Here is a 25,257-nt window from a genome sequence, read left to right as displayed (position 1 = left end):
TGTTTTACAGAAGAAAAAACTGAGATCCAGAGAGGTTCAATGATTTGTTAAAGGTCATACAATGAATCAGACTCAGCTAGATTTAGGATTCAATTTGGAGTCTCAGGTCCAGTGCTTCCTTCCCCCTGCCCCCCCCCCACCCCTATCTGACTGCCTTCTTATAAGGCTTTATTTTGTCTGGTTCTGTTTATTGAATGAACTTGAACTTAATTCAATTTATTTAAAAAACTTTACATTCTGTCCTTCACTAATTCAGACTGGACTTCCTTTAATTTATCTGAGTGGGTGGCACTACTTTATTTCTTAATTTTTTTGTGTGTGTTTATTAGATTCAATCAAGGATTGAATGAAATAATCCTTTTCTATCTGATACAAGTTTCTGGAACTGGATGTATAAAAATGCTTCCATGTTTATAAAAACAAATATTCCATATAAGAAAAAAACTCAGACATTTTGTCATTTTGTTGTTGGTTTCATTAATATGGTATTTATTTCTGTTATTGCACAATACATACACAGAAGAATGTTCATCATTATATGGTTGATCACAGTGGATTTGTGGACTTGACCAGGATCCATTTTTTCAAAAGTATTTCCAGAATTTTGGTTGTGTGTGGTTATGAATTGACAGTGTCCTACAGCACTGTTTAAAAATGTTATATGTTGAGGGGCGCCTGGGTGGCGCAGTCGGTTAAGCGTCCGACTTCAGCCAGGTCACGATCTCGCGGTCCGCGAGTTCGAGCCCCGCGTCGGGCTCTGGGCTGATGGCTCAGAGCCTGGAGCCTGTTTCCGATTCTGTGTCTCCCTCTCTCTCTCTGCCCCTCCCCCGTTCATGCTCTGTCTCTCTCTGTCCCAAAAATAAATAAATGTTGAAAAAAAAAAAATTAAAAAAAAATGTTATATGTTGGGGCGCCTGGGTGGCTCAGTCGGTTGAGCGTCCGACTTCAGCTCAGATCACGATCTCGCGGGCCGTGAGTTCGAACCCCGCATCTGGCTCTGGGCTGATGGCTCGGAGCCTGGAGCCTGCTTCCGATTCTGTGTCTCCCTCTCTCTCTGTCCCTCCCCCATTCATGCTCTGTCTCTGTCTCAAAAATAAATAAACGTTAAAAAAAAAAATTAAAAAAAAATGTTATATGTTAAAATGGGTACATATATTTACCTGATGGACATTTAGGTATGGGGATGCATTCTCACTTCAGCTCTGCCTGTTGCCCCTATAATCCGGAGCCTCTCTGGTCCATTTCTCCAGGTTGTACAACTCTGTTCTATTCCAGGGTTAGTGAGGGCAACTGGGTATCCCATACTCCTTATCCGTATTTACACCTAGTTCCTTCACTTTGAGCCTGTCCCTTACTCCTGCCTTCTAAAGTGCTCAGTGGCCCCAATTCCTGAGCCTTTTGGGGTCAGCTCTTAGTTCCTCTTCTCAGGACATTCCCGTATGTCCATCTCTTCCATCTTATGAAATATTGTTGACATCCTCATTTGCCATCATCTTGTCTGCCAAAGTTTATGCCTTTCTGGTCCTAGATGTCATTCGGTGGGGGGGTGGCTTTGAGAATGTATTAAATCTGCAGTGTTCAATTGGAAAGTCATTTGTAATAGAAAAACCTTTAAAAAAATGTTTATTTTAAAAAGAGAGAGAGAGACAGAATGAGTGAGAGAAGGGCAGAGCAGGGGGACAGAGGATCCAAAGCAGGCTCTGCGCTGCCTGCAGTGAGCCTGGCGTGGGTCTTGAACTCATGAACTACAAGGTCATGACCTGAGCCAAAGTCGGATGCCCAACTTACTGAGCCACCCAGGTACCCCTGTAATAAAAAAACTCTTATGTGTATTTTCTTACAAGCTCTTTTTTATTCCTAATGTTGTGTGTTTGCATATGCTTTTTTCCTCTCACCAATTTCACTGAGTTATGACTACCAGTCTTTATGATGCACTGACTTTGGGGAAAGGTTTTTTTTTTTTTGTTTTGTTTTGTTTTATCCCAGTGAATTTGAATATAGTTTTTTTCTTTCTTTTTTAAAAGATCTTATTTTTCAGTAATCTCTAAACCCATTCTGGGGCTTGAACCCACAACTCTGAGATCAAGAGTTGCATGTTCCGCTAAGCCAGCCAGGCGCCCCTGATTTCTTCTTTACTAATTCCTCACCCTCTCCCCAGATAAACCTCTATTTTCTTTTAGGAATTTATTTTCCCCCTGAATTTCTTGCATTAAAATTCTAAGGGGTGTGTGTGTGTGTGTGTGTGTGTGTGTGTGTGTGTGTGTGTGTGTGTGTTTCCTGGCTGGCTGCTTTCTTTCTCTCTTTGAAAGTACCAAACCATGAAAAACCCAAAAGTTTCTGGAGTAAATACCTTCTTATATCTAGTATTAAACATTCAATTTTGCTATCCTCTTAGTCCTGAGCATTTTTTAAGAGACTGTTCTGCAGTTCCCAAGTAGGTTTTTTAGGGGGGACACTCATCTTTTGTTTTATTTTGTAGTCTTATCACATGGTTACGTGGTAGTCAGACAGAATGTCCTCTACAATCTCTACTTTTTTTTGCACCTTGTTGCATTTTTTTGTAATGGTCTGGGATATAACACATTTTGTAAATATTCCGTGGTTAATTTCATATCCCTTAGTGATAAGCAGTGGTTTGTTTCATTTCTGTGTTATATTTGTTTTAAAAGAAAAAGCAGTCATGGTTAATTAGCAGTACAGATCTTCCTGAATTCATGATTGGATTACATCCTAACTTGAAAATCTCCTAAATCAAAAATGCATTTCATACTCCTAACCTATCAAACATTGTAGCTTAGCCATGCCTACCGTAAACTTGCCCAAAACAAGTTTGCCTACAGTTGGGCAAAATCACTTAACTATTTTATACTGAAATGTTGAATATCTCATGTAATTTATTGAATACCATACTGAAAATGATAAACAGCATGGCCGTGTGGGTGCAGAATGGTTCCTGAGCATATGGGTTGTTTACCTTTCTGAGTGCTCGGCTGACTGGGAGCCGCAGCTGGCTGTCACTGCCCAACATCATGACAGAGGGTCACTGCGTATCACTGGCCTGGGGAAAGATAAAAATTTAAAGTGTGTTTTCTACTGAATGTGTATCACTTTTGCTCCATTGTAAAGCTGAAAAGTTGTAAGGTGAATCATCGTAAGTCAGGGATTGTCTGTCCTTGGAAATCTCCCTGTCTCAGTTGCTTAGAGCAACCTGAGGGCTAAGTCTTTATTAGCTGGGTGGTAATGGGGCCAAGGCTAAGATGGAATTTCATGCTCAAAGACTGTCCTCATTAGGCCACTCCTGAAATTACAGACACTCGGAGGACAATGTGATATCCCACATAGCCTCAGGTAGAAATTCTTGATCTTGGGGCATATATGGATCAAGGTCTGGTAGATGTGTGTGTGTGTGTGTGTGTGTGTGTGTGTGTGTGTGTGTGTGTGTGAGCCTCACACATTTTTGCTGCCTATGTGAGTAATTGGGATCTGGTCATCTGGCTGGGACCTGGCTATTATCTCAATGGCACTTTTTTTCTAAGTTTATTTATTTTGAGAGAGAGAGCAAGAGTGAGGGAGGGGCAGAGAGAGAGGTGAGGAGAGATAGGATCCCAAACAGGGTCTGCACTGACAGCACGGAGCCACACGTGGGGCTCGAACTCACGAACTGTGAGATCATGACCTGAGCCAAAATCAAGAGTTTGACTCTTAATCGACTGAACCACCCAGGTGCCCCTCAATGGCATTTTAAACACATTCATTTTTTTCCCTAAAAGAAAAAATGGTAGGGTAATAGATGAGTTCTTCTGCCTTCCACTTGCTCTTTGAGTTGTAGCAAGTAGGATTACAGGTTCCTTTATCCATTTGGTCAATAAAAGTATATTGAGGGGCGCCTGGGTGGCGCAGTCGGTTAAGCGTGCGACTTCAACCAGGTCACGATCTCGCGGTCCGTGAGTTCGAGCCCCGCGTCAGGCTCTGGGCTGATGGCTCAGAGCCTGGAGCCTGTTTCCGATTCTGTGTCTCCCTCTCTCTCTGCCCCTCCCCCGTTCATGCTCTGTCTCTCTCTGTCCCAAAAATAAATAAACTTTGAAAAAAAAAATTAAAAAAAAAAAGTATATTGAATGTTTTTATACTGTGCCATGATGATATGTGGGCAAATGACATAATTCCTGTCCTTGAGGAGAAGCTCATTAATAAAATGCAGCTGGGAAGACAGAGCTGGAACAGTGTATAATAACAAATTTACATGGTGGATGTGGGAATTTACAAGGGTTAGTGGAGCACAGAGGAAGATACATTTAATCTTCCCCAAGAATGGAGGAATGGGGGGAAGACCCCAGGGAGAATGTGATGTTTAAGGGGTGTCTTGAAACAGGAATGGGTGCAAGCTGGAGAGAGAAGGTGGGATAGGCATTCTAGTTGAAGGGCAAACCGTGACTACAGCATGAAGTAGGACAGTGGATAGCATGGGTGGGAAAAAGGGGTCGTTGGCCTCCTGCCTAGAGAATACTGTGTGTGGTTTGGGTTTGGAAACAGTGAGGCTTGGAGGGATTAGCTTAGAGTCAGACTGTTAAGAGCTTTGATTGCCAGGTAGAGATATTTGCACTTTACTCTGTGGTCAGTGAGTAGCTGTTTTGTTGCAGGTTTTTAAGGATGGGATCAGATCTATCTTTTATAATTTTGCAATTCAAATTTTGGTTTTTCATTGTAAATGTCTACTACCCAAAATAGGACTGAAGTTTTCTTTTCCTGGGGCACCTGAGTGGCTCAGTCGGATAAACGTCTGACTTCTGCTCAGGTCATGATCTCACTGCTCAGGTCATGATCTCACAGCTCATGGGTTCCAGCCTCATGTGGGTCTCTGACAGCCCAGAGCCTGGAGTCTGCTTCGGATTCTGTGTCTCCCTCTCTCTACCCCTCCCCCACCCATGCTCTGTCTCTGTGTCTCAAAAAAAATGTGGAAGTTTTCTTTTCCTGAAATATACAATTTATGATTCAGGTTTAGATGTCTGTGCCACTTGCCACAAACATGCTACCTGCAAGCAAACAGAAGGGATGAAGATGTGTATTTGCAAGTACGGATTTGTGGGCAATGGGAGGACTCACTGCGTTGGTAAGTTCTGAATCCTGGGTCAAGATGAAAAGTTGAATCAACTAATAAGATTCTCTAGTATTAAAGAGCTTATTCCTTGTGGGGAAAACGTTGTTTTGTTCACGTGTTTTTCTTACAAGAAGTTTTGTCTGTTATAATACTCCTTTCTTTTAGTGTTTCCCCGAACCCCTTTCTTTAGCATTTCCAAGGACCTATCTTTCAATGTTAGAGGGTTGTTGAACTTGAATCTCTGGCAACTCTCTGACCTAACACAAATTTGAAATGTTTCAAGTCTTGAGTTTAACTTAACTTGAGTGAATGTTGTATTCCTAAATTTCTCCTGGTTTTTTTTTGGTGCAGAACGATGAGTATTAGTACCCTGAGGAAAAACAAAATACAATTGCCTATTGGACTTCTTGGCTAATTGGTGAAATACTGTTGCTTAGAGTCTTAGAACTACCAGAATCCATCCTCCAGATTTTTTATAGTTGTAGCCCTTTGGGGTCTTGGGTGTCTTAAAGGAATACAAAGACCTTTAGTCTAGAAGTGTCTAAGATTATTTTTTGCTTCATGGCGTCCACTATGCCATGAGAGTCGGGCAATATCCAGGTTCAAGCCCAACTCAGAGAGAGGGAGAACCTCACAGCATATTTGTAATAGTGAATGTTGGGAACACACAGTTTTCTCCCAGGAACCTTATTACGTGCAGTACAAATATTGATAGTTGTGCACTGACAGTGTATACAACCTTGTTGTGATATCTTTGGTTTTTTTTCTACCTAAAGAAAAATAATGATTCTGAGTTCCAAAAGTCATATTCTACTTCAAAGATAACACGCTTTCACAGTCACACATCACTGCCCATTCCTGCAGACTGGAATGGTGTCACCTTTGACCCTCTTTCTTTAGGATGCTGTCCGGAGAATCGTGGCTGCCTTGCAGTCTGAGGCTCCTGATGCATTTCCCCCACCCCTCTCCTCTGGCAGATGGCTGGCAGGGGCTTGGAAATCAGGTTGGAATCCAGCATGGACAAGCTTTTTCTGTTCCTTCCCCTAATGCAGTCCCCCTCCCACGTAAGCCACCCCACTCTCGATTCTTCTTTGACTTCTGAGTAGAAGCTTCTCCTAATGGGATGAAGGGGCTTTATTAATTCATGTGACACTCGCTCTCAGACACTGGACCCTGCGTATCCCAGTACTTGGCCTGCTGAGACCACACCGTAGCATGAATACATGTCTGCCAGGCCTGCTGTAACCTGGTGTTAAGTCAGGGGACCCAAGAAATTTAGAATTCTCTACAAACCCAGTGTCCGCGCTGGGGAAATCTGCAGGGGAGACGAGTGTCAGAAACAATAGCAAAGGGCAGGAATATGCCATTTTGGGTCTGAAAGCCCAGTGCAGTGCTCATAAGCTGGGCTGGAAACTTGGCCTGGCTGTGACTTGAGGGTTCTGTTTCTCTACCGTTCCGTGCAGATCTCACCGTAGACGGTTTTGACAATGAACTGTGTTCCATGTTCAGTTACATTTCCAAAAAGATAATGCCTATAAGGAAAATGAGGGGGAAGAAAAAAAAAAAAAGGAACACTGGATTTTGGGGACGGTACTTTTGAGTTGGCAGGAATTGAATGTAATTGTGAGACGCGATTGAAGTGCTTTGAAGGAACCAGTGCTGTAGTGAAACACCAAATAACAATCCGAAGAAGTTGATGACCTCCCCTGCTCCCCCCAAGACAAAACAAAACTAGCTGGATAGATCAGCTCTGAAAGAATGAATAAGAAACTGGTCACAGGAGTTCTGATGGTACAGTCCAGGGCAGAGTCAGCAAAAGTCTGGCCTGCAGGCCAAATTTGGCTGCTGCCTGTTTTTGTAAATAGAGTTTTATTAGAACACAACATTGCTCATCTGTTTACTTATTGTCTGTGGCTGCTCTCGTGTTCCAAAAGCATGGAAGCAGAGACTGATGATGGGTCCTTCACAGAAAAAGTTTGTTGACCCCTGAGCTACGGAACAGAGACAGGAGGGAGGTTTACTTTCATTTTACATCCCTGTCAAATTATCGAATTAAAAATATTCAGGGCAGGCTTCTGTGGACTCATCAAGCTCCTCTCTTTCAGCTCCTTCTCACTGGGTGACTAATATTATTCACATGGGTCATTGACGATTAGCAGGAGCTGTTATTAGCCCTGCTCCCGGATGAGGCTTAAGCACTAATTCCATTGTGTTTCCTGGTAACTCAGAAGTAACGAATTTTCCGGTTAATCACTGGATGCAAAATCGTCCTATTCTGCCTTTCATGAAAAAAGCAAGAGAATGGCTGGTGGAGCTGGAAAAATGGGATGCTGCGGATTCGTTTCCCCAGGCCTATGACAAAGTCTTTTTAAATACGGAGAAGTTGAAAGAGAATCCCCTTCTCCCAGTCTTCAAAAAAGATGAATGATCAGATGAAGATGTTGGGTTTCTCTTGTGGTTTTATATACACCTCGTGCACGCTCCAAGGGGCCCGTGCCCTATCATGTGAGAGGCCTGGTGAAAAGAAAAGAGGCTGGGGGGTAGATCACTGAGCCGTTGTCAATGCAACAGCAACTCCTGAGTCTGTAGCACAGCAGAACAGTCTGGGTTGTTGAACATGGTATGGATTGATAGCCCTTTCTGTGTGTTATTTCAATGTATCAACAGATAAAAACGAGTGCCAGTTTGGAGCCACTGTGGTCTGTGGAAACCACACATCTTGCCACAACACGCTCGGAGGCTTTTATTGCATTTGCCTAGAAGGATATCGAGCCACGAATAACAACAAAACATTCATTCCCAATGATGGCACCTTTTGCACAGGTACTCAAGAAGGGGGCTGCAGGGATAGCATCCTGGTGATGGCGGGACAGTATCTGGGGTGGGGAGGAGGGAGGTGGCTTGGCTGGGACAGGGTGTGATTTAAGGGAGGAACCCTCCTTTGTTTAGAAGGTCCATGAGCGGGGTGCCTAAGTGGCTCAGTTGGTTGAACATCTGATTTTGGCTCAGGTCATGATCTTGTGGTTTGTGGGTTCAGGCCCCGTGGTCGGGCTCCGTGCTGACAGCTTGGAGCCTGGAGCCAGCTTCTGATTCTATGTCTCCCTCTCTCTCTCTGCCTCTCCATCGCTCATGTTCTGTCTCTCTCTCTCTCTCTCTCAAAAATAAATAAACATTAAAAAAAAAATGAAAAAAAAACTAGATAGTAAAAAAAAAAAAAAAAAAAAAGGTCCATGAGGGAAATTTGGATGTGGACTGAGTATTAGTTAATATTAGGGAATTATTGTTAATTTTGTTAGCTGTGATATTTGAGATATTCTTAATTTTATTTTTTTTAATGTTTATTTTTGAGAGAGTGAGTGGGGGAGGGACAGAGAGAGACAGAGAGAGAGAGAGAGAGAGGGAGAGAGAGGGAGAAAATCCCAAGCAAGCTCCACGCCCCTCGCAGGGCCTGTTTCGGGGCTCAGTCCCACAACTGTGAGATCATGACCTGAGCCAAAATCAAGACATGGATGCTTAACTGGGACGGAGCCACCCAGCCAGGCACCCCAGTTTGGGATAATATTCTTATTTTGGGAGATGCACGCTGAAATATCTAGTAACAGTATTATCTGCTGTTATTAGGATCTATAAGGAATCTTAAATGACAAAATGTAAATGTTGAATCTTGAGGGAGCGGGTCTATGGGAGTTGAGTATAATATTCTTTTTCTTGTTCTGTGCACTTGAACGTTACTCTTAGAGATGGTATGCCATCTGCAGGTGGGGTGTTCTTGGGGTGATGCTGGCACTCACCACTGTGCACACTGTGGGCCCTGCGGGTGGGCATTCAGATGTTGGCTTCTGGGAGATCAGAGCACAGCCCTGTTAGAGATGGGGAATGAGGTGTGAGGAGTGCAACTTTTTGGATCTCAGTTTTGAAGCTTTGGGCATAGGTTGGTTGAATACAGTGGATCAGCAAAATCCTAATTTTCAATGGGCCCTCTATTAGCCAGACTCTATTTCACAGCATGTATGACACTATAGGTCTTTGGTTTTCTAACAAAATCTATGAACAGTAAGGAAGAGGAAAGTCAGGAAAAGACTCCTGGTTCTAAGATGGTTTTGCATAGACTTAATGACTCTGCTTAAAAGCTTTGTGATATTTAAAGATTTTCAGAGAAAAGGAAGGGGGAGGAGAACATGTTTTATCTCCTTACCCACCAGGAAGCACAGATCCTGATGCTCTGATTCATTCTCCTTCTTGACCTGTACCAAGGTCAAAATCCCCCAAAGGGTAGCACATTTGATTTATTCTTGGCATCAATGAACCACATTCCCTTAGAGAAAACATTTTGGGATACATTGTTGTTTTAGGTAGCAGACCACTTGCTACATGATTGCCAGAGTGCAATGCTGCAAAATTAAATTAGACACATTAAAAAAAATACCAATTTTTTTTTAAAAAAACCTTACAAGATGATGATGTTGTGTTCAGCTCATTCAATACACATTTCTCATGCACGGCCTGTGTGCCATGGCTGTGCCAGCGGGAGGTGATGGCAGACCATTAATTTCATTAGAAAGTGTTAGTTGTAGGTAAGCAAAGGTTACTTTCTGGAATCTGGAATCCACTGGGGCTCTTATCTTGAAAGCAGGGAAGGGATCAGGGAACTTTCTGGAGGACATGATACTGGAAATTGTGCTTTCAAGGCTGTGGGAGTTTGCCAGGAAAAACTTTTATAACTGTGTAGAAGACTGTAGTTCCCAAGGATGCATTTGACTTTAAAACAATAAGAAGAAAGGGGCGCCTGGGTGGCGCAGTCGGTTAAGCGTCCGACTTCAGCCAGGTCACGATCTCGCGGTCCGTGAGTTCAAGCCCCGCGTCAGGCTCTGGGCTGATGGCTCAGAGCCTGGAGCCTGTTTCCGATTCTGTGTCTCCCTCTCTCTTTGCCCATCCCCCATTCATGCTCTGTCTCTCTCTATCCCAAAAATAAATAAAACATTGAAAAAAAAATAAAACAATAAGAAGAAGGAAAGAAGAAGAAGAAGAAAGAAATATTTTATGCAGGGGCCAAGTAGATGTCAGCCTAATAAGAACCAATCTTTCTGGAACAAAATCCTAATCTAGGCTCTGCTTCTATTTGTTCTACTTCTTGTAATTATTTAGTGATCTTTTTTTTTTTTTTTTTTTTTTTTTAAATGAGATAGGGGTGCCTGGGTGGCTCGGTCGGTTAAGCGTCCGACTTCGGCTCGGGTCATGATCTCACGGTCCGTGAGTTCGAGTCCCACGTCGGGCTCTGTGCTGACTGCTCAGAGCCTGGAGCCTGTTTCAGATTGTGTCTCCCTCTCTCTCTGCCCCTCCCCTGTTCATGCTCTGTCTCAAAAATAAATAAACGTTAAAAAAAAATTAAAAAATGAGATATAATTCACATACCATCAAATTCACCCTTTTGAAGTATACAGTTAAGTGGTTTTTCGTATATTCACAAAGTTGTGCAATTATCACCACTATCTAAGTTTAGAATATGTCCATCATCTCAAAAGAAGCCCCATATCCATTGGCAGTCATTTTTATGACTTTTCCTTTTGAAGTCTCCAGTTATGACTTTGTAAAAGCTGGTGGATGACTTTTCTCAATGATACTGAGTTTGTATCAGAAGCACAGTTGCCACTTAAAAAGGGGGGAGGGGCACCCCTGAGTGGCTCAGTCAGTTGAGCATCTGACTCTTGATTTCGGCTCAGGTCTTGATCTCATGGTTCATAAGTTCGAGTCCTTATATCTGGGCTCTGTGCTGACAGTGCAGAGCCTGCTTGGGATTCTCTCTCTCTCCTCTCCTCTCTCTCTGCCCCCTCTCCTGCTCATTCTCTCTCTCAAAATAAATAAACATTAAAAAAAAAAAAAAAAAGAGTCACAGTTGCCACAGAAATGTCAGTGGACTTTATCTGGGGCAGAGGCTTAGCCAGTTTTGGGGGCATCAACAGTTATCTGGTGTTTGTCTGGAATCACAGGATATGGATCCTAATTCCTGAATTCTGAGAACTCCTGTGACCCGGTGTTTATCGTACTTTGCAGAGGTTAAGCCAATTTTAGGAGCTGGTTGCAGGTAGGCCTCTTTGGATGTCACCAGCGAGAGGTGAGGAATGAGTTGTAGGGGTTCTAGTTACAGAGAACCTGCAGACGTTTTGGTCCCCAGGGCTGCCCCCAAACAACTTGTGGGGAACATGGAAACTTTGCAGGGGAAGAGGCTGTGTGGCACCTCCAGTGGGAGGGTGGTTTGGCTTGGGTGACCTGACAGTAAGTCCAGAGAAATGAAATTGATGAGGGAATATGCGGGCACTGTCATGTCCCTGCCAGCACAACTCCAGAGAGGCAGGGCCCTATCAGGGCTGCTGCAAACTGCAAACTGTCTTCTCTGAACCTTTGAATTGCCCACATCTTGGGAATCCATCTTGACTCTGATGGCAGCCACAGCCTTCTTTCTTGTCAGCTCATTTCCCACAGTATCATGGGACTGATACCATTTCTTCTGGAGAAATGCGATAGCATTTCAGCCTTGACTGTGAAATGGGGAAAAGGGAAGGGGAAAAAAAAAACCTAGAAGGAGTGAATGCTTTGCTATTCCAGCAGTTCCTGGAACCTTCTGCTCAAAGCCTGTTTCACGTAGGTCTGCCTATGGTAAAGTAAACCCCTTCATTCTAAGAGGTAAATCCCTACCCCCGCCAGGACAAGTCTTTTGGTTTCTCTCCCAGGTCAGGAGCCTATTTTCCGTGTGAGCCTTTGCCCACAAGCTTCTCAGCTGCCCTGTTGTTTCAGGTCCTGGAGCCGCCTGCTGTGGCCTCAGGCACAAATGCGTAGTCCCACGAGACTCTGCTGGCTCTATGTGGGGGTATTGCTCAATAGGCTTGCAGCTGTCCTGAGGTTTCTCCTGGTGCTGTCTCCAAATGGGATTTTGCTCCCCAAATACTTTTTATGTATTTAAAAAAATTTTTTTAAATGTTTTTATTTGAGAGAGAGCGAGAGAGAGACAGAGGGCGCATGAGCAGGGGGAGGGGCACAGCGAGAAAGGGACACAGAATCTGAAGCAGGCTCCAGGCTCTGAGCTGTCAGCACAGAGCCCAACGAGGAACTCGAACTCACAAGCCATGAGATCATGATGTGAGCTGGAAGTCAGAAGGAGGCTCAACTGATTAAGCCACCCAGGTGCCCCTCCCCAAATCCTAATACTTTGTTTTAGGTTGGTTTCATTACTAAAGTGTTATGTTTCACTACTCTGAAAGAAGGAAGAAGCAAGAAAAGATAAACCTAAGGAAAAGTGCACTGGGGGACTATTGCTGCCCACTAACCAGAGCGCTGCTCATAACCGTTGGCTCCTTGCCTGCCTTCCCTGTGGAATCCCCCTGACTCCTGTTGAGGTCTCCTAGTAGTGGTAGGTGATAGCTTCAGGCCCCTGCTCCTAGGAAGAAGAGAGAGGTTCTGAATCAAAAGATAATTAAACCAAAGCTCCGTTCCTTAAATGCTAGAGGCCTTGACTAAGGCACCATGTTTTCTCTTTGGGAGTGAGGGGGCATACCTGAGCTCCCCCCACAGCTGAGCATCCCTCTCACTTCACTCTTGCCTCTTGCTCGCTCAAGCGCCAGGATATGGGTATCCCATGTTCTTTCCCAAGGCCCTGTTGAATGTGGGAAAATATTCACACATGGCTCTTTTTTGCTCCACTCGTTTAAAGTTTTTGGGAGGAGCTTTGGAGCATCTATAAAGTAGGTTTTCCTAAGCAAACTATTGATATTGGCAAGATTGTGAAGGAAATGGGTAGCCCTTTGAGTTCAGGCTGTTTGTTCATGATCAGTGCCTCTCTGAGCATGATGTTGGAAATGGTTCTTCATTTATTCAGCTATTACATTAACAAGAGTTGTGTCAAGAAGGATGGAGCTGTTACCCTAGGATGGAACTCTGGAAGAGAGGAGAGGTGAATGGGTCATTTAGTTTTGATTGTAGTGATTGTTTCTCCTAAAACAAGACAGAGCAGGGGCAACTTGCTGGCTCAGTTAGTTGAGCGTCCAACTCTTGATTTTGGCTTAGGTCATGATCCCAGGGTCATGGGATCAAGCCCCACGTTGGGCTCTATGCTGGCCATGGAGCCTGCTTAAGATTCTCTCTCTCTCTCTCTCTCTCTCTCTCTCTCTCTCTCTCTCTCCCTCCCTCCCTCCCTCCCTCCCTCCCTCCCTCCCCCCCCCCCCCCCCCGCTCATACTCTCTAAAAAAAAAAAAAAAAAAAAAGGATAAGCCAGTATGTTTTTCCCCATAAGAAGGAATATAGCTTTAAAAAAAAGAGGAATATAGTTTTGTTTTTTTTCCATTTATTAAAAAAAATCACATATGTAGAATAGTCAAGCAGTTACATAAAAACATAAAGGAGAAAGAAAAAAGTCATCTAATATTAACTCAGAGGCAACAGCTCTTTTTTTCCATTAAAATTTTTTTTCAAAGTTATTTATTTTGAGAGAGAGGGGAAAATGCATGCACAAGTAGGGGGAATTGCAGGGAGAGAGGAGAGAAAGAGAATCCCAAGCAGTCTGTGCACCGTCAAGTGCAAAGCTCGAGGTGGCGCTCGAACTCACAAACCGTGAGATCGTGACCTGAGCCAGAATCAAGAGTCAGATGATTAACCAATTGAGTCACCCAGGCACCCTTAATAATCTTGGTTTTACATGAGTATTTGTGTCTCTCTAAACATGGTTTCTTAAGATGTAGGCTTTGGGCTGAACTTCACATTTGAGGAGGGAAAATGGCAGGAAGAAAACAATTACTTTCCAGGATGTGGGGAAGTAATTTTTGTCTTACCTTCATGGAGTTGGAAGGAACTAGTTGTTAGTTGTTGATGTGGAGACAAGCAGGCTGTGAGAGCATTTCAAGAATGTGAAAGTTCTTCAGTGCATTTTTCCTCACGGAGTTCATTCTAAGTCTTCAGATTTTAAAGGCTTCTGCAGGCAAAGGCTTGTGTGGTTTCTGTTTTTTTTTTTTTTTAATTTTTGAGAGAGAGAGAGAGAGAGAGAGAGAGAGAGAGAACGAGAACGAGCACGGGAAGAGCAGAGAGAGAGGGAGACACAGAATCCGAAGCAGACTCCAGGCTTCGAGCTATTAGCACAGAGCCCAATGCAGGGCTCAAACTCACACACTGTGAAATCATGACCTGAGCCAAAGTTGGATGCTTAAGCGACTGAGCCACCCAGATGCCCCAGAGCTTGTGTTTAATGGGGGATTCACAGACTTGCCTCTCTGGCACTCTTGCCAAAGCTAAACTCTTGCCTCTATGACACTCCTTTTCTACCTAAGGGCCCTCCAGATGGATCTTTTGATTCTGTTCTAGAGCATTCAAATCTAGTGAAACAAGCCATGTGGCCACTCCTCAGACCGCAGCCAAGAAACCCATGAGAGTGTGTATATGTGTGTGTGAGCATTGCTCATGGTCACATTCAGGGTTTGGTGAGGGTTCTGAAGGGGTGCCTCATGCTCCAGGGAGAACTGAGTCAGTAGAAAGGCAAGGCCCATTCATACATTAGCTCACACGTACTGAGGAACTAATTAGCTTCATTTTACAAAAGTGTTTAGAAAGGTTAAGGAACAGACCTTAGTCCATCTAGTAAGTAGCAAAATCAGTTCTCAAACCTGAGTCTGACTTTCGAACACAGGCTATTGGTTGAAAGGATTAAACATAGAATGCCAGGGCCCTAGGACCAGGTCAGTTTGTCCTGCTTAGTTTTGCTACTTTCTGGCAAGGAATTGTCCTGGCTGTGGATGAAGTTAAATAATCCTGTATATACAATGGGACAAGGAAAAATTTCCTCCCTTGATTAGTTAAGTACGTTGATAAGGTTGCTCACTTGCTCAGAATGTTTTTTCTTCACAAGCAAACATGGTATAACCTTGGAGGCCCATGGAATCCACCACATGGAGAAATTATTCTTTATTTTATTTTTAATTATTTTTTTAATATGAAATTTATTGTCAAATTGGTTTCCATACAACACCCAGTGCTCATCCCAACAGGTGCCCTCCTCAGTGCCCATCATCCACTTTCCCCTCCCGCCCATCTGCCATCAACCCTCAGTTTATTCTCAATTTTAAGAGTCTCTTATGGTTTGGCTCCCTCCCTCTCTAACTTTTTTTTTCCCCATGGTCTTCTGTTAAGTTTCTCAGGATCCACATAAGAGTGAAAACATACGGTATCTGTCTTTCTCTGTATGACTTACTTCACTTAGCATAACACTCTCCAGTTCCATCCACGTTGCTACAAAAGGCCATATTTCATTCTTTCTCATTGCCAAGTAGTATTCCATTGTATATATAAGCCACAACTTCTTTATCCATTCATCAGTTGATGGACATGTAGGCTCTTTCCATAATTTGGCTATTGTTGAGAGTGCTGCTATAAACATTGGGGTACAAGTGCCCCTATGCATCAGCATTCCTGTATCCCTCGGGTAAACTCCTAGCAGTGCTGTTGCTGGGTCATAGGGTAGATCTATTTTTAATTTTTTGTGGAACCTCCACACTGTTTTCCAGAGTGGCTCCACCAGTTTGCATTCCCACCAACAGTGCAAGAGGGTTCCCGTTTCTACATGGAGAAATTATTCTAATGAGTTTAACATGTTTATCCAGCTAAGATTCTAGAGTGGATTAGAAAAGGGATGGTTTGTGAACATTAAGAGGTCATTAAGAGTCAAAATCATGTCAAACTAATTTCAGGGACAGATGGTAGATACTTGTAGACTTCATTAAGGCAGCTGATATCTTTGACAACGTCTGTGGACAAGATAGAATTATTGATTGGATAATGGTACAAACCAATTGCAGTGGGAGATACAGTGTGGCTAGTACGGTCCTGGAGCCAGACACCTGGTTTCAAACCCTAGCATTTCGACTCCTTAACCTGTGTGACTTCAGTCCAGCTACTTACCCACTCTGTGCTTCACTTACCTCATCTGTAAAGTGGGGATACTAATAGCGTCCGTTGTAAGGATTAAATAAGATGAAAAATAATTAGTAATAAATAATGAAGTGTTTAGAACAGTACCTGGCATGTGCAAGTTGATATGTAGAGGTCATTGCTATTAGCATTCATTATAACAATCATTGTTATTAGGCTGTTGAATGACCGTACACAAAGCAAACTGATTAATGACCGTAGTGACTCATACAGAATTGATTAGTATGTAGAAACTCTTAAGTCTTTTCCATACCCCCACTACCTAGCCACATTTTTGCCCTGTAGTACTTGTACTGCTGATTTTTAGAAGTCTCCTGAAAAATCCACTTATTCTCACTCTGTCTTTTGAGAAGTCTGGGGTAGGTGGGCAGGCTGGAAGACGATTTCTCTGTCAAAGGTATATGTATGCATTTTACAAACATACTCCTACTTGGAATACAAGATCTTGATAAGCTAAAATGATAGCTCCAATTCTAGGAACACATGCTGGATCCTGGAGTGTTGAAATCATCTCTAAAGTTAGTGATGGATTGAGATTGATTTTATTTCATACTATTTACATTTTAAGAATCCTTTGGTAACTATTACCCCAAATTCCATGATTCTGTTACCAACAGTTGTTTAACTGAGTTTTCACCGGTTTCATTTCTTACCGCTCTTTGTTGATGGAAGTTGTTTTTTTTTGTTTGTTTGTTTTAATTATGTTTTCCCCTTTCTTCACAGTATTTATTCTGATGTTTTTCACTGGCTTGAATACTTTTCAAAATCTTTTTCAGAAAAGAAATGCCAATAGTATAATTTCTGAGATCCTTCATGTTCTGAAATGTCACTCCTTGGCTTAAATGTAGTATAATGTCTTGTTCCCTTTTCCTTAGAATTCTATAAATATTACTCTATTATTATCTGGTTTTCAGACAAGAAGTCCTAGGTCAGATTGTTTTCTTTTCCTCATAGATTACCATTCCTTTTTCTCTTCCTTTATAGATTTTTCTTTTATTCCATGAAATTCAGAATGACTTTCATTTTCAACATTCATGCCTGTCACCTCAAAAGGCTGTTTGGATGTGAATACTTAAGCAGAGGAAATTTTCCCTTTGATATTAATTCTTACACATCAGCACCATTCCCTTCCACAATTCCTCTTAAATGGATACTGAATATTTTGGATCTGTCCATATTTATTGTCCTATAGCTACTGTCTCATATAATTTCTTTTTCTATTCTTTCTTTAAAAAATGTTTTTATTTTTATTTTTGAGAGAGAGAGAGAGAGAGAGAGAGAAGGAGGAGGCACGGAGAGAGAGAGGGAGACACAGAATCCTTAGCAGGCTCCAGGCTCTGAGCTGTCAGCACAGAGCCCAATGCAGGGCTTGAACTCATGAACTGCAGTATCATGACCTGAGCTTAAGTCAGATGCTTAATCAACTGAGCCACCCAGGCACCCCCGTTATAATTTATTTTTCTGTGTTTTTGGAGAATTCTTCAAGCTGGAATTTGCAAGTTTATTTCTCAGCAGTGATCAACCTGTTATTCAATGCCTCTATTGGGTTTTTATTTTTGGCATTCATATTTTGTTTTTAATTTCCAAGATCTCATTTTTTTTTTCAGAAGCTCCCCTCTTTTTTCATTGATTGTGGTATCCTTTTTTTTTTTTTTTTAGAGAGACAAAGAGATCATGAGTTGGGGAAAGGGGTAGAGGCAGAGAGAGAGAATCCCAAGCAGGCTCCATGCTCAGTGCAGAGCCACACATGGGGCTTGGCCCCACAACCCTGGGATCATGACCTGAGCTGAAATCAAGAGGCAGATGCTCAACTGACTGAGCCACCCAGGCACCCCTCCTTTTTTTTTTTTTAAGATTTTATTTTTAAGTAATCTCTGCATGTAACATGGGACTTGAACTCACAACCCTGAGGTCAAGAGTCACATGCTGTTACAACTGAGCCAGCCAGGCACCCTGATTATAGTATCTTCATTAATCTCATTTGGACTTCTGTATCTCTTCATATGTGAAGAGTGTTTTGGTCATCTATTACTGCGTAATTTGTACTCTCCATATCCCCTCCGCACACTTCCATTTAATGGCTTGAAACAACAATTTATTATTAGTCGCAATTCCATGGCTAGGTGGTTCTGTCACTCGTGTGGAAACATTCAGCTGGTGGCTGGACTGGGCTGGTAGTTAATAGAGGGCTTCTCTCACATTCTAGGGGCTTGATGCTGACTATCAGTCAGGCCACCTTAGATTTCCATGTGGCCTCTCTCTTCACATGGTATCTCATTTGTAGGGCATCCTCTGGCCTCTCTCCTAAGCATGATGGCTTGGATTTCCTTACAGCATGGCCACTGGATTCCAACAGATGGAAAGAGGAAGCTGTCACTTGTCTCTACTGTTAGGTTCAGAGCAGGCATAGTGTTAACTTCTGCATTCTATTGTCCAAAACAAGTCTCAATACCAACCCAAGGGGAGGGGAAATGGATTCTACTCTTGAATCCCCAAGAAAGAGAGGGGAATGGCCGCCATCTTTGGAGACAGTCTTCCAGATTTTCCCGTAAGTCTGATACATTAAAGATATAGGTTGATCAGAATTGGTAGCTTGTATGGACTCTTTCAGCAATTAAATGAATTTCTGGCTCTCAAACAATGATCAGTGAGTGATGAAGAGTTCATTGGTCCAAGACCAAAAACCAAACAAAAGGGAGAATATAGTGAATTTTAATAAAGTCATAATTAAACAAATTTTAAAGGGTTCTGATATTACTTTCTTCCTTCTTTTATGAAATTATGGCTTTAGTAGTTTTTGGAAAACAAAACAAAACAACTCTTTATCTGGCAAAATAGAATATTGGCCACTTTATAGTGGCCCTTTCAAAATTACTGGCCTTTAAAATCCCAGAGCCGGTTAAGAACCAGGTTTTCTTCAGTCCTGCTATTCCCTTGGTCCCCACCCCCCACCTGGGTTCTTACAAGTGTCCTGGGAAAAGTCCCATTTCACTTAAGGTATTTTTTTCCTCTGGGTGAAATAGGAGTGTGTGTGTGTGTGTGTGTGTGTGTGTGTGTGTGTGTGTGTACATGTGTCTGATGGAATTCCTAAAGTTTTTAGTTTTGTTTTCCTAAGCCATTTCTTGGGGAAAAAACTGCCAGCTGGCAGAGAGGTTTCCTCTTCAGTGTCTGAATTACCATGTGGTTTTTACCTCTATACCTGATACTTCTGGCAGTCAAGAGGAGAAGTCTGCCAAGGGGCATGTCTTTTTCCTCTTGAAGCCTGTTTTAAGCTCTTGGAATCTTGGTAAAATTGGTGAGACCCTTCTGAATTTTCCTCTGACGACCTGCCTCACCATCCTATGCTCATGAGCTGGAAAGCATTTTTCACTCTGGTTTAAATTGTTTTATATTTGGAGTTCTACTCCAGGTATTTTAGTATGAGGTAGAGGCCATCCTTATTTTCTAGTAATTGGATTTTTTTCAGCATGCTTTTTTTGGGTTCCTTTTGTTGGCGTCAGAGAGTTGGTGATGGTGGTTGGTTTTAGTGTATTTCCAGAACACATCGACAAACATTTATGGAACACCTTTTAGTACTGTCGGTGTAAAGGACATATGAAAAGAACCTTTGAAGAATAAAATAAAATCAATGATACCATTGTAGACAAATGCATCCATTTTTGCAAGGGTAGAGAAATGGCAGTCACAATGCCCCCTGCCCCTGTTTTTCCCTTTTTCTGTTTTTCTCTCCCTTCTTATATTTGGGTCTCAAGACATAGATGAGTGTGAGGTTTCCGGCCTGTGCAGACAAGGAGGACGGTGTGTGAACACTTACGGAAGTTTCGAATGCTACTGTATGGATGGGTACTTGGCAAAGAATGGGCCTGAGCCTTTCCACCCGACCAGAGATGCCACGTCATGCACAGGTGGGTTTCTGCCAAAGAAGGAAGCTTCTGAGGGCGAGATTCTGTTCTCAGATGACTTTCTCCTGCGCTGAGCCTGTGTCTGTGGGGTTGGGTTGGGGTCTGTGTTGGGGATGTGAGTGGAGATTATCTATTCCTTTGCGCAGCTGTACAACCTATGAAATAAAGCCAATGATACAGGGTAGAAGGGGGCTATCTTATATTTTTAAAAAAGCTACAATTTTTAGGGATTTTTAGCAGTAAATAGATATTATGCTATTAAACATGATTTTAGGTAGTAAATATAGCTGATCTGGTAAGGACCAGCAGAAGAAAACTGACTCTGGAAATTCCAAAGCCATATATATCTTTAGGTATTTTGCAATTTAAATTTTTTACTTTGTTGGGCTAGGCTTCTCTTTAGGGTGAATTAGTGAAGGCTGACTGCCAAATTCCATCAGCTTTATGCATGTATGGATGCTATTACCTATGGAAGGCCAGAAGGCTGAATAGAGACAATCATTGGAAACGTGCCCAGAAGTCAAATGGAAATTAATCAGTCTGTAAAATATGACTCAGGTGTGTGTGGAGGGAGGGGGATGATGGGGCAGAGGTGGAGGGAGATGATGAATTTTGAAAATTTATGTTCACATAGTAATGAATTTGACATTAATTTATTTTCAGAAATAGACTGTGGCACCCCTCCTGAGGTCCCAGATGGCTATATTGTAGGAAATTATACTTCTAGGCTTGGCAGCCAGGTTCGTTATGCTTGCAAAGAAGGATTTTTCAGTGGCCTGGAAGATACAGTTTCAAGCTGCACAGCCTTGGGCACGTGGGAGTCCCCAAAATTAAATTGCCAAGGTGAGTTTTCAAAAGGTTCAGGTTCCCAGATTGTATCATTTTGAGATTGTTTTCATATTTCTTTCTAAATTTCTCTTTAGGGTAGTGAATGAATTAAATAGATCCAGTAAATCCCTGTTGTTTGTAATAGGTTTACAGTTGATTCTCTTGGTATTTTCCGGAATAGTTATCTTATCATCTGCAAATAATGATAATTCCATCTTTTTTTTTAAGTTTTATTTTTAAAATTTTATTAGAGAGAGACAGAGACAGTGTGAGTGGGGGAGGGTCAGAGAGAAGGAGAGAGGGAACCTCAAGCAGCTTCCACACTGTCCGCGCAGAGCCTGACATGGGGCTCAAACCCATGAAACCATTTGATCATGATGTGAGCTGAAATCAGGAGTTGGATGCTTAACCGACTGAGCCACCCAGGCACCTTTTACTTTTCTATGTTTATGAAAGTTCTGTTTCTCTTGATTGACCACAGGCTAGTATTTTCAGAACAAAAATTTAAATAGTAATGTTGACTTTGAATATTCATTTCTTATTCATGACTTTCATGGCTTTGGTTTTACTTTTTTATGACCTTAGCTTTTCGATGTTACGGGTACCTACTTATATTCTTATGCACACTGATCCAGTGCTATGTGCCAAGTGCTCTTCTAAGCACTGTATATATGTTGATTCATTCAATCCTTACAGTAACCCTATGAGGATGTACTGTTATTATCCCATTTTATAGGTGAGAAAAGTGAGGCTTGGAAAAGTGAAGTTACCAGTTCAAGGTCAAGGTCATGTAGCTAGTGATAGAGCTGAACTTGAACCCAGGAATTCTGGTTCCAAAGGTTGTATTCTTAATCATGCTGGGGTACTGCTTCTGTTTTCATGATGTTGGTGGCTTTTGGTTTGTTTCTTCCTTTTGGCTTTCTCTCTTTTCATTTATTACAATTATGCTAGTTTTTGGCATAACATAATCTTAAGGAAGCACCTATCCCAACTTTACTAGGGCTTAAAAGAATCAGAAATGAGTTATTTTTTATCATGTCTTCTAGACAGCTGTTAAGGTGATCATGTATGTTTTTGCTTTAAACAAGTCATGTCTAACCTATAATTATAGTATTAGATTTCCTGATAATATATTCTAGTATCTGGAATGGATTCTTCTGGGTCTTTGGTTTTTTATTCTTTTCATCTGGATTATAGTTGCTAAATTAAAAAAAGTATTTTTATTTTAGAGAGAAAGGGGGAGGGGCAGAGGGAGAGAGAGAGAATGAAAGAGAGAGAGAGACAGACAGACAGAGAGACAGAGAATCCCAAGCAGGCTCCATGCTCTCAGTGCAGAGCCCAACATGGAGCTCAAACCCACAAACCATGAGATCATGACCTGAGCTGAAATCAAGAGTCTGACACTCAACCAACTGAGCCATCCAGGCGCTCCTGCTAAATTTCATTTAGAATTTTTCTGTTGATACTCAGAAGTGAGGTTGGCTTATTTTCTTTTTCTGTGCCATCTTTGTTGGGTTTGGTGTCAGTGTTATTCTTAATTTTAAAAAGAGAATTTGAGAGAATTTCTTTCTTTATTCTTTGGACTACTATAAATAGAATTTTTAAAGATTCGGAAAATTTCACTCAAATTATCTGGTTATGGCTTTTTTGGAGAGGTAGCCCTGGGGCTATTAAAAAATCCTATACTTATTGGTCTAAGTTTCTTACCCATTTTGGTGTCTATTTTGGTAATTTACGTATTCCTAGAAAATCATCTATTTTATCCAGATTTTCAAGCTTATTTGTAGAGAGAAGTGTAAAGCAATCTTATTTATAATTTTCTGTAGTTATAGTTGTTTATAAATCATGGCATATACATGAAATGGAATATTATGTAGCCAGTAAAAATTACATTAGAAAATAATATTTGTTAATATAGTTTAGTCTTAATAGTATATTACTGAGTTGTCAACTATATGTGTAACATGATCTTGGTTTTGAAAGAGTTCATATGTACATATATGCTTATAAAAGCTTAGAAGGGTGTACAACAAAATATTAACAGCAGTAACTTCCACTGGAGGGGATCCTGGATGATTTTCATATTTGATACTCTTTATGGAAAGAATTTTGAACATATTAGACAAAGTAACAAAGCTGTTTCCATTTTGGAAAAAAGAAAACTTTTCATTGACTTTACTGCATAGCTAGAAAATCTCAGTGAAGTGCTTGGCTAAGTTAATTCTTGTGCTGTTCTGATCTGCAATTCAGGCTCTACACATATTTTAATAGTTAATGATGATACTGGGGGTTAAGCAATTCTAAAAGTACATTATAGTTCTAACATTATCTTTCAATGGATCAATTAAAATGCACAACTTAGATTAAAATGTGCCATAATGCATATCAAAGAACTCTCTGAGGATTTATATAGGAAAACCCTGATAAAAGAGTTAGTGTGGCTTTGAGAACTACTAGTCGTCTGGATTACTGGACTGAGGATGGAGAAAGTTAATTTAGAGGAGAATACTTGTTACATTCCCCAAAGAACTGTTATTTAAAAGATCTTCACTCCACTTTTACCTCCTCTAATAACTGCTCCGTCTGCCTGCTGACACCTTCTTCTTCCTCCCCCGTGTCACCACATGGCCACCAGCTTCTCAAGGCTGTGCCTGCTTTTCTGAGCACACCCCTTCTTCTTTATCCTTCATGTTCTCTGGGGCTCCAGATTCTGGGCTGTGTGCCAGCCAGCACTGTATTCTCAGCTCAGAGGAATTAGGAATTCCACTGAAAACACTAGCAAACTGTGAACTTGAACAGGTACTTGGGAAGGGAGCCGCTGTGTGTTACAGATGCAGCTTTGGTGTCCAATTTAACAGACTTCCCCATCAGAGAAGGTACAGTTGGTGGATCCCATTGTTTGCCAATTACTGTGTCCCTGGAGGTTCTGCTGCTGTGGCTGGGACCCCGAGGCACAGACTCCCCTCTGAACAGCTCTCAGAGGTGGGACCTGGAAGCGAGGATGACAGCTTCTCATGCCAGGGCATCTGGGGCTCCTGAAACATCAGTCCCACATTTCCATCAGCTCTCTGGAAAAGACAGAATCAATCTCTAGTTTGTATTGCCTATTATTTTATTATTACTTGTTTAACTTTCAAAAAAGATGCAAGTTGTACATGGCACTTTAGAGAACTTAAACTTTTAAAATTCAACCAAGCCAGAAGCAAAGTGAGGGAATCACTTCAACTGTGTTATCATCAACAACAATCCAGAGTCCAGGTCTGATGCTAGATAAACTGTAGACCTTGTGACTAAGGAAATCTGGGGTCTGGGAGAAGAGAAAAGACAGGTATATCATGAACTATGATGCAAGGGTGAGCTCCTAAGTATTATGTGAAAAGATGGATAAACACTAAGGGTTCTGATCGGAGATGGGGTGGTTCCAGGAAAGAGATGACATTTGTGCTCTTCTCTTTGAGTAGTTTACTTGCTGTGTAAGAGTCCGGGGAGGAGTGGTTTGCAGTGTTGGTCGATGAGTTGGAGGGTTCTGGGGGGTGGGGGGAGTCTATCTTCCAAGATAAAATCCAAACTGCTAACCATGGCCTCTGAAACCAACAGGGTTTGGCCTTTTTGACTTCTCTACAGGTTACATTTCCCATCATTCTCTTCCAACCAACATGTCAAGCTTTTATCAACGTCAGGGCCTTTACACCTGCATCTCCTGCTACTTAAAATACTTGCCAACCATCTTAAATTTTTTTTTACTGTGATAAAATACACATAATATAAAATTTACCATTTTCACCACTTATAAATATACAATTCAGTGGCATTAAGTACATTCACAATGTTGTGTAACCATCACTGTTATCTGTTTCCAGAATGTCTTCATTATCCCAGACAGAAACTCTGTACCCATTAAACAATAACTCTTCATTCCTGTGTCCCTCCAGCCCCTGGTAACCTCTGTTGTACATTCTGTCTCTGTGAATTTGTATTCTAGGTACCTTATAGAAGAGGAATCATGCAATATTTGACTTTTAATGTCTAGCTTCATTCACTTAGCATAATGTCTTCAAGATTCATCCATGTTGTAGCAGGTGTCAGAACTTCATTCTTGTCTAAGGCTGAGTGATATTCTATTCTGCGTATATATTTGGTGATGGAGTCTCCCTGGTTTTTTACATAGCATGCTCCTTCTCATCTTTTAAGTTTCAGCCTCAGTGTCACCTCTGCCATTACTGTCTTCCTTAGTGTCCAATATGTAAGTATCTTATTTATGATTATTTTTGTAGTTTATGTCACCCCTACTGGACTATAATCTGGGAGCTCTGCGACCACGGAGTCGTCCTAGGCATGATCTCTCCAGCACCTGGCACCCTGCCTAGCATGCCTAAGGCCTGTGGGAGCACCCTGAACTCCGTTCACAAGGGGGTGCAGACCATGCCTGACAGTAGGGAGTTGGCTCCTGAACTGCTGTCCCAGCTG

At 41.9% G+C, this 25,257-nt stretch overlaps 1 protein-coding gene across 1 annotated transcript in view; it reads left to right on the top strand.

Moving 5' to 3' along the window:
* SUSD1 (sushi domain containing 1) overlaps window positions 1–25,257 on the top strand; it is a 138,715-nt gene that overhangs the window by 10,914 nt on the left and 102,544 nt on the right. The window contains exons 3-6 of the mRNA XM_086683946.1: window positions 4,994–5,107; window positions 7,763–7,918; window positions 19,813–19,965; window positions 20,626–20,805. Coding sequence (XP_086540072.1) covers window positions 4,994–5,107; window positions 7,763–7,918; window positions 19,813–19,965; window positions 20,626–20,805 — 603 coding nt within the window. The remainder of the gene's footprint in view (window positions 1–4,993; window positions 5,108–7,762; window positions 7,919–19,812; window positions 19,966–20,625; window positions 20,806–25,257) is intronic.

This window comes from Puma concolor, chromosome D4 (genome assembly GCF_028749965.1).
Source record: "Puma concolor isolate L17-30 chromosome D4, mPumCon1.1.hap2, whole genome shotgun sequence".
In the NCBI taxonomy this organism is placed as follows: Eukaryota; Metazoa; Chordata; class Mammalia; order Carnivora; family Felidae; genus Puma; species Puma concolor.
The sequence above is the reverse complement of the archived record's forward strand: the minus strand, read 5'-3'. Positions and strand labels throughout refer to the sequence as shown.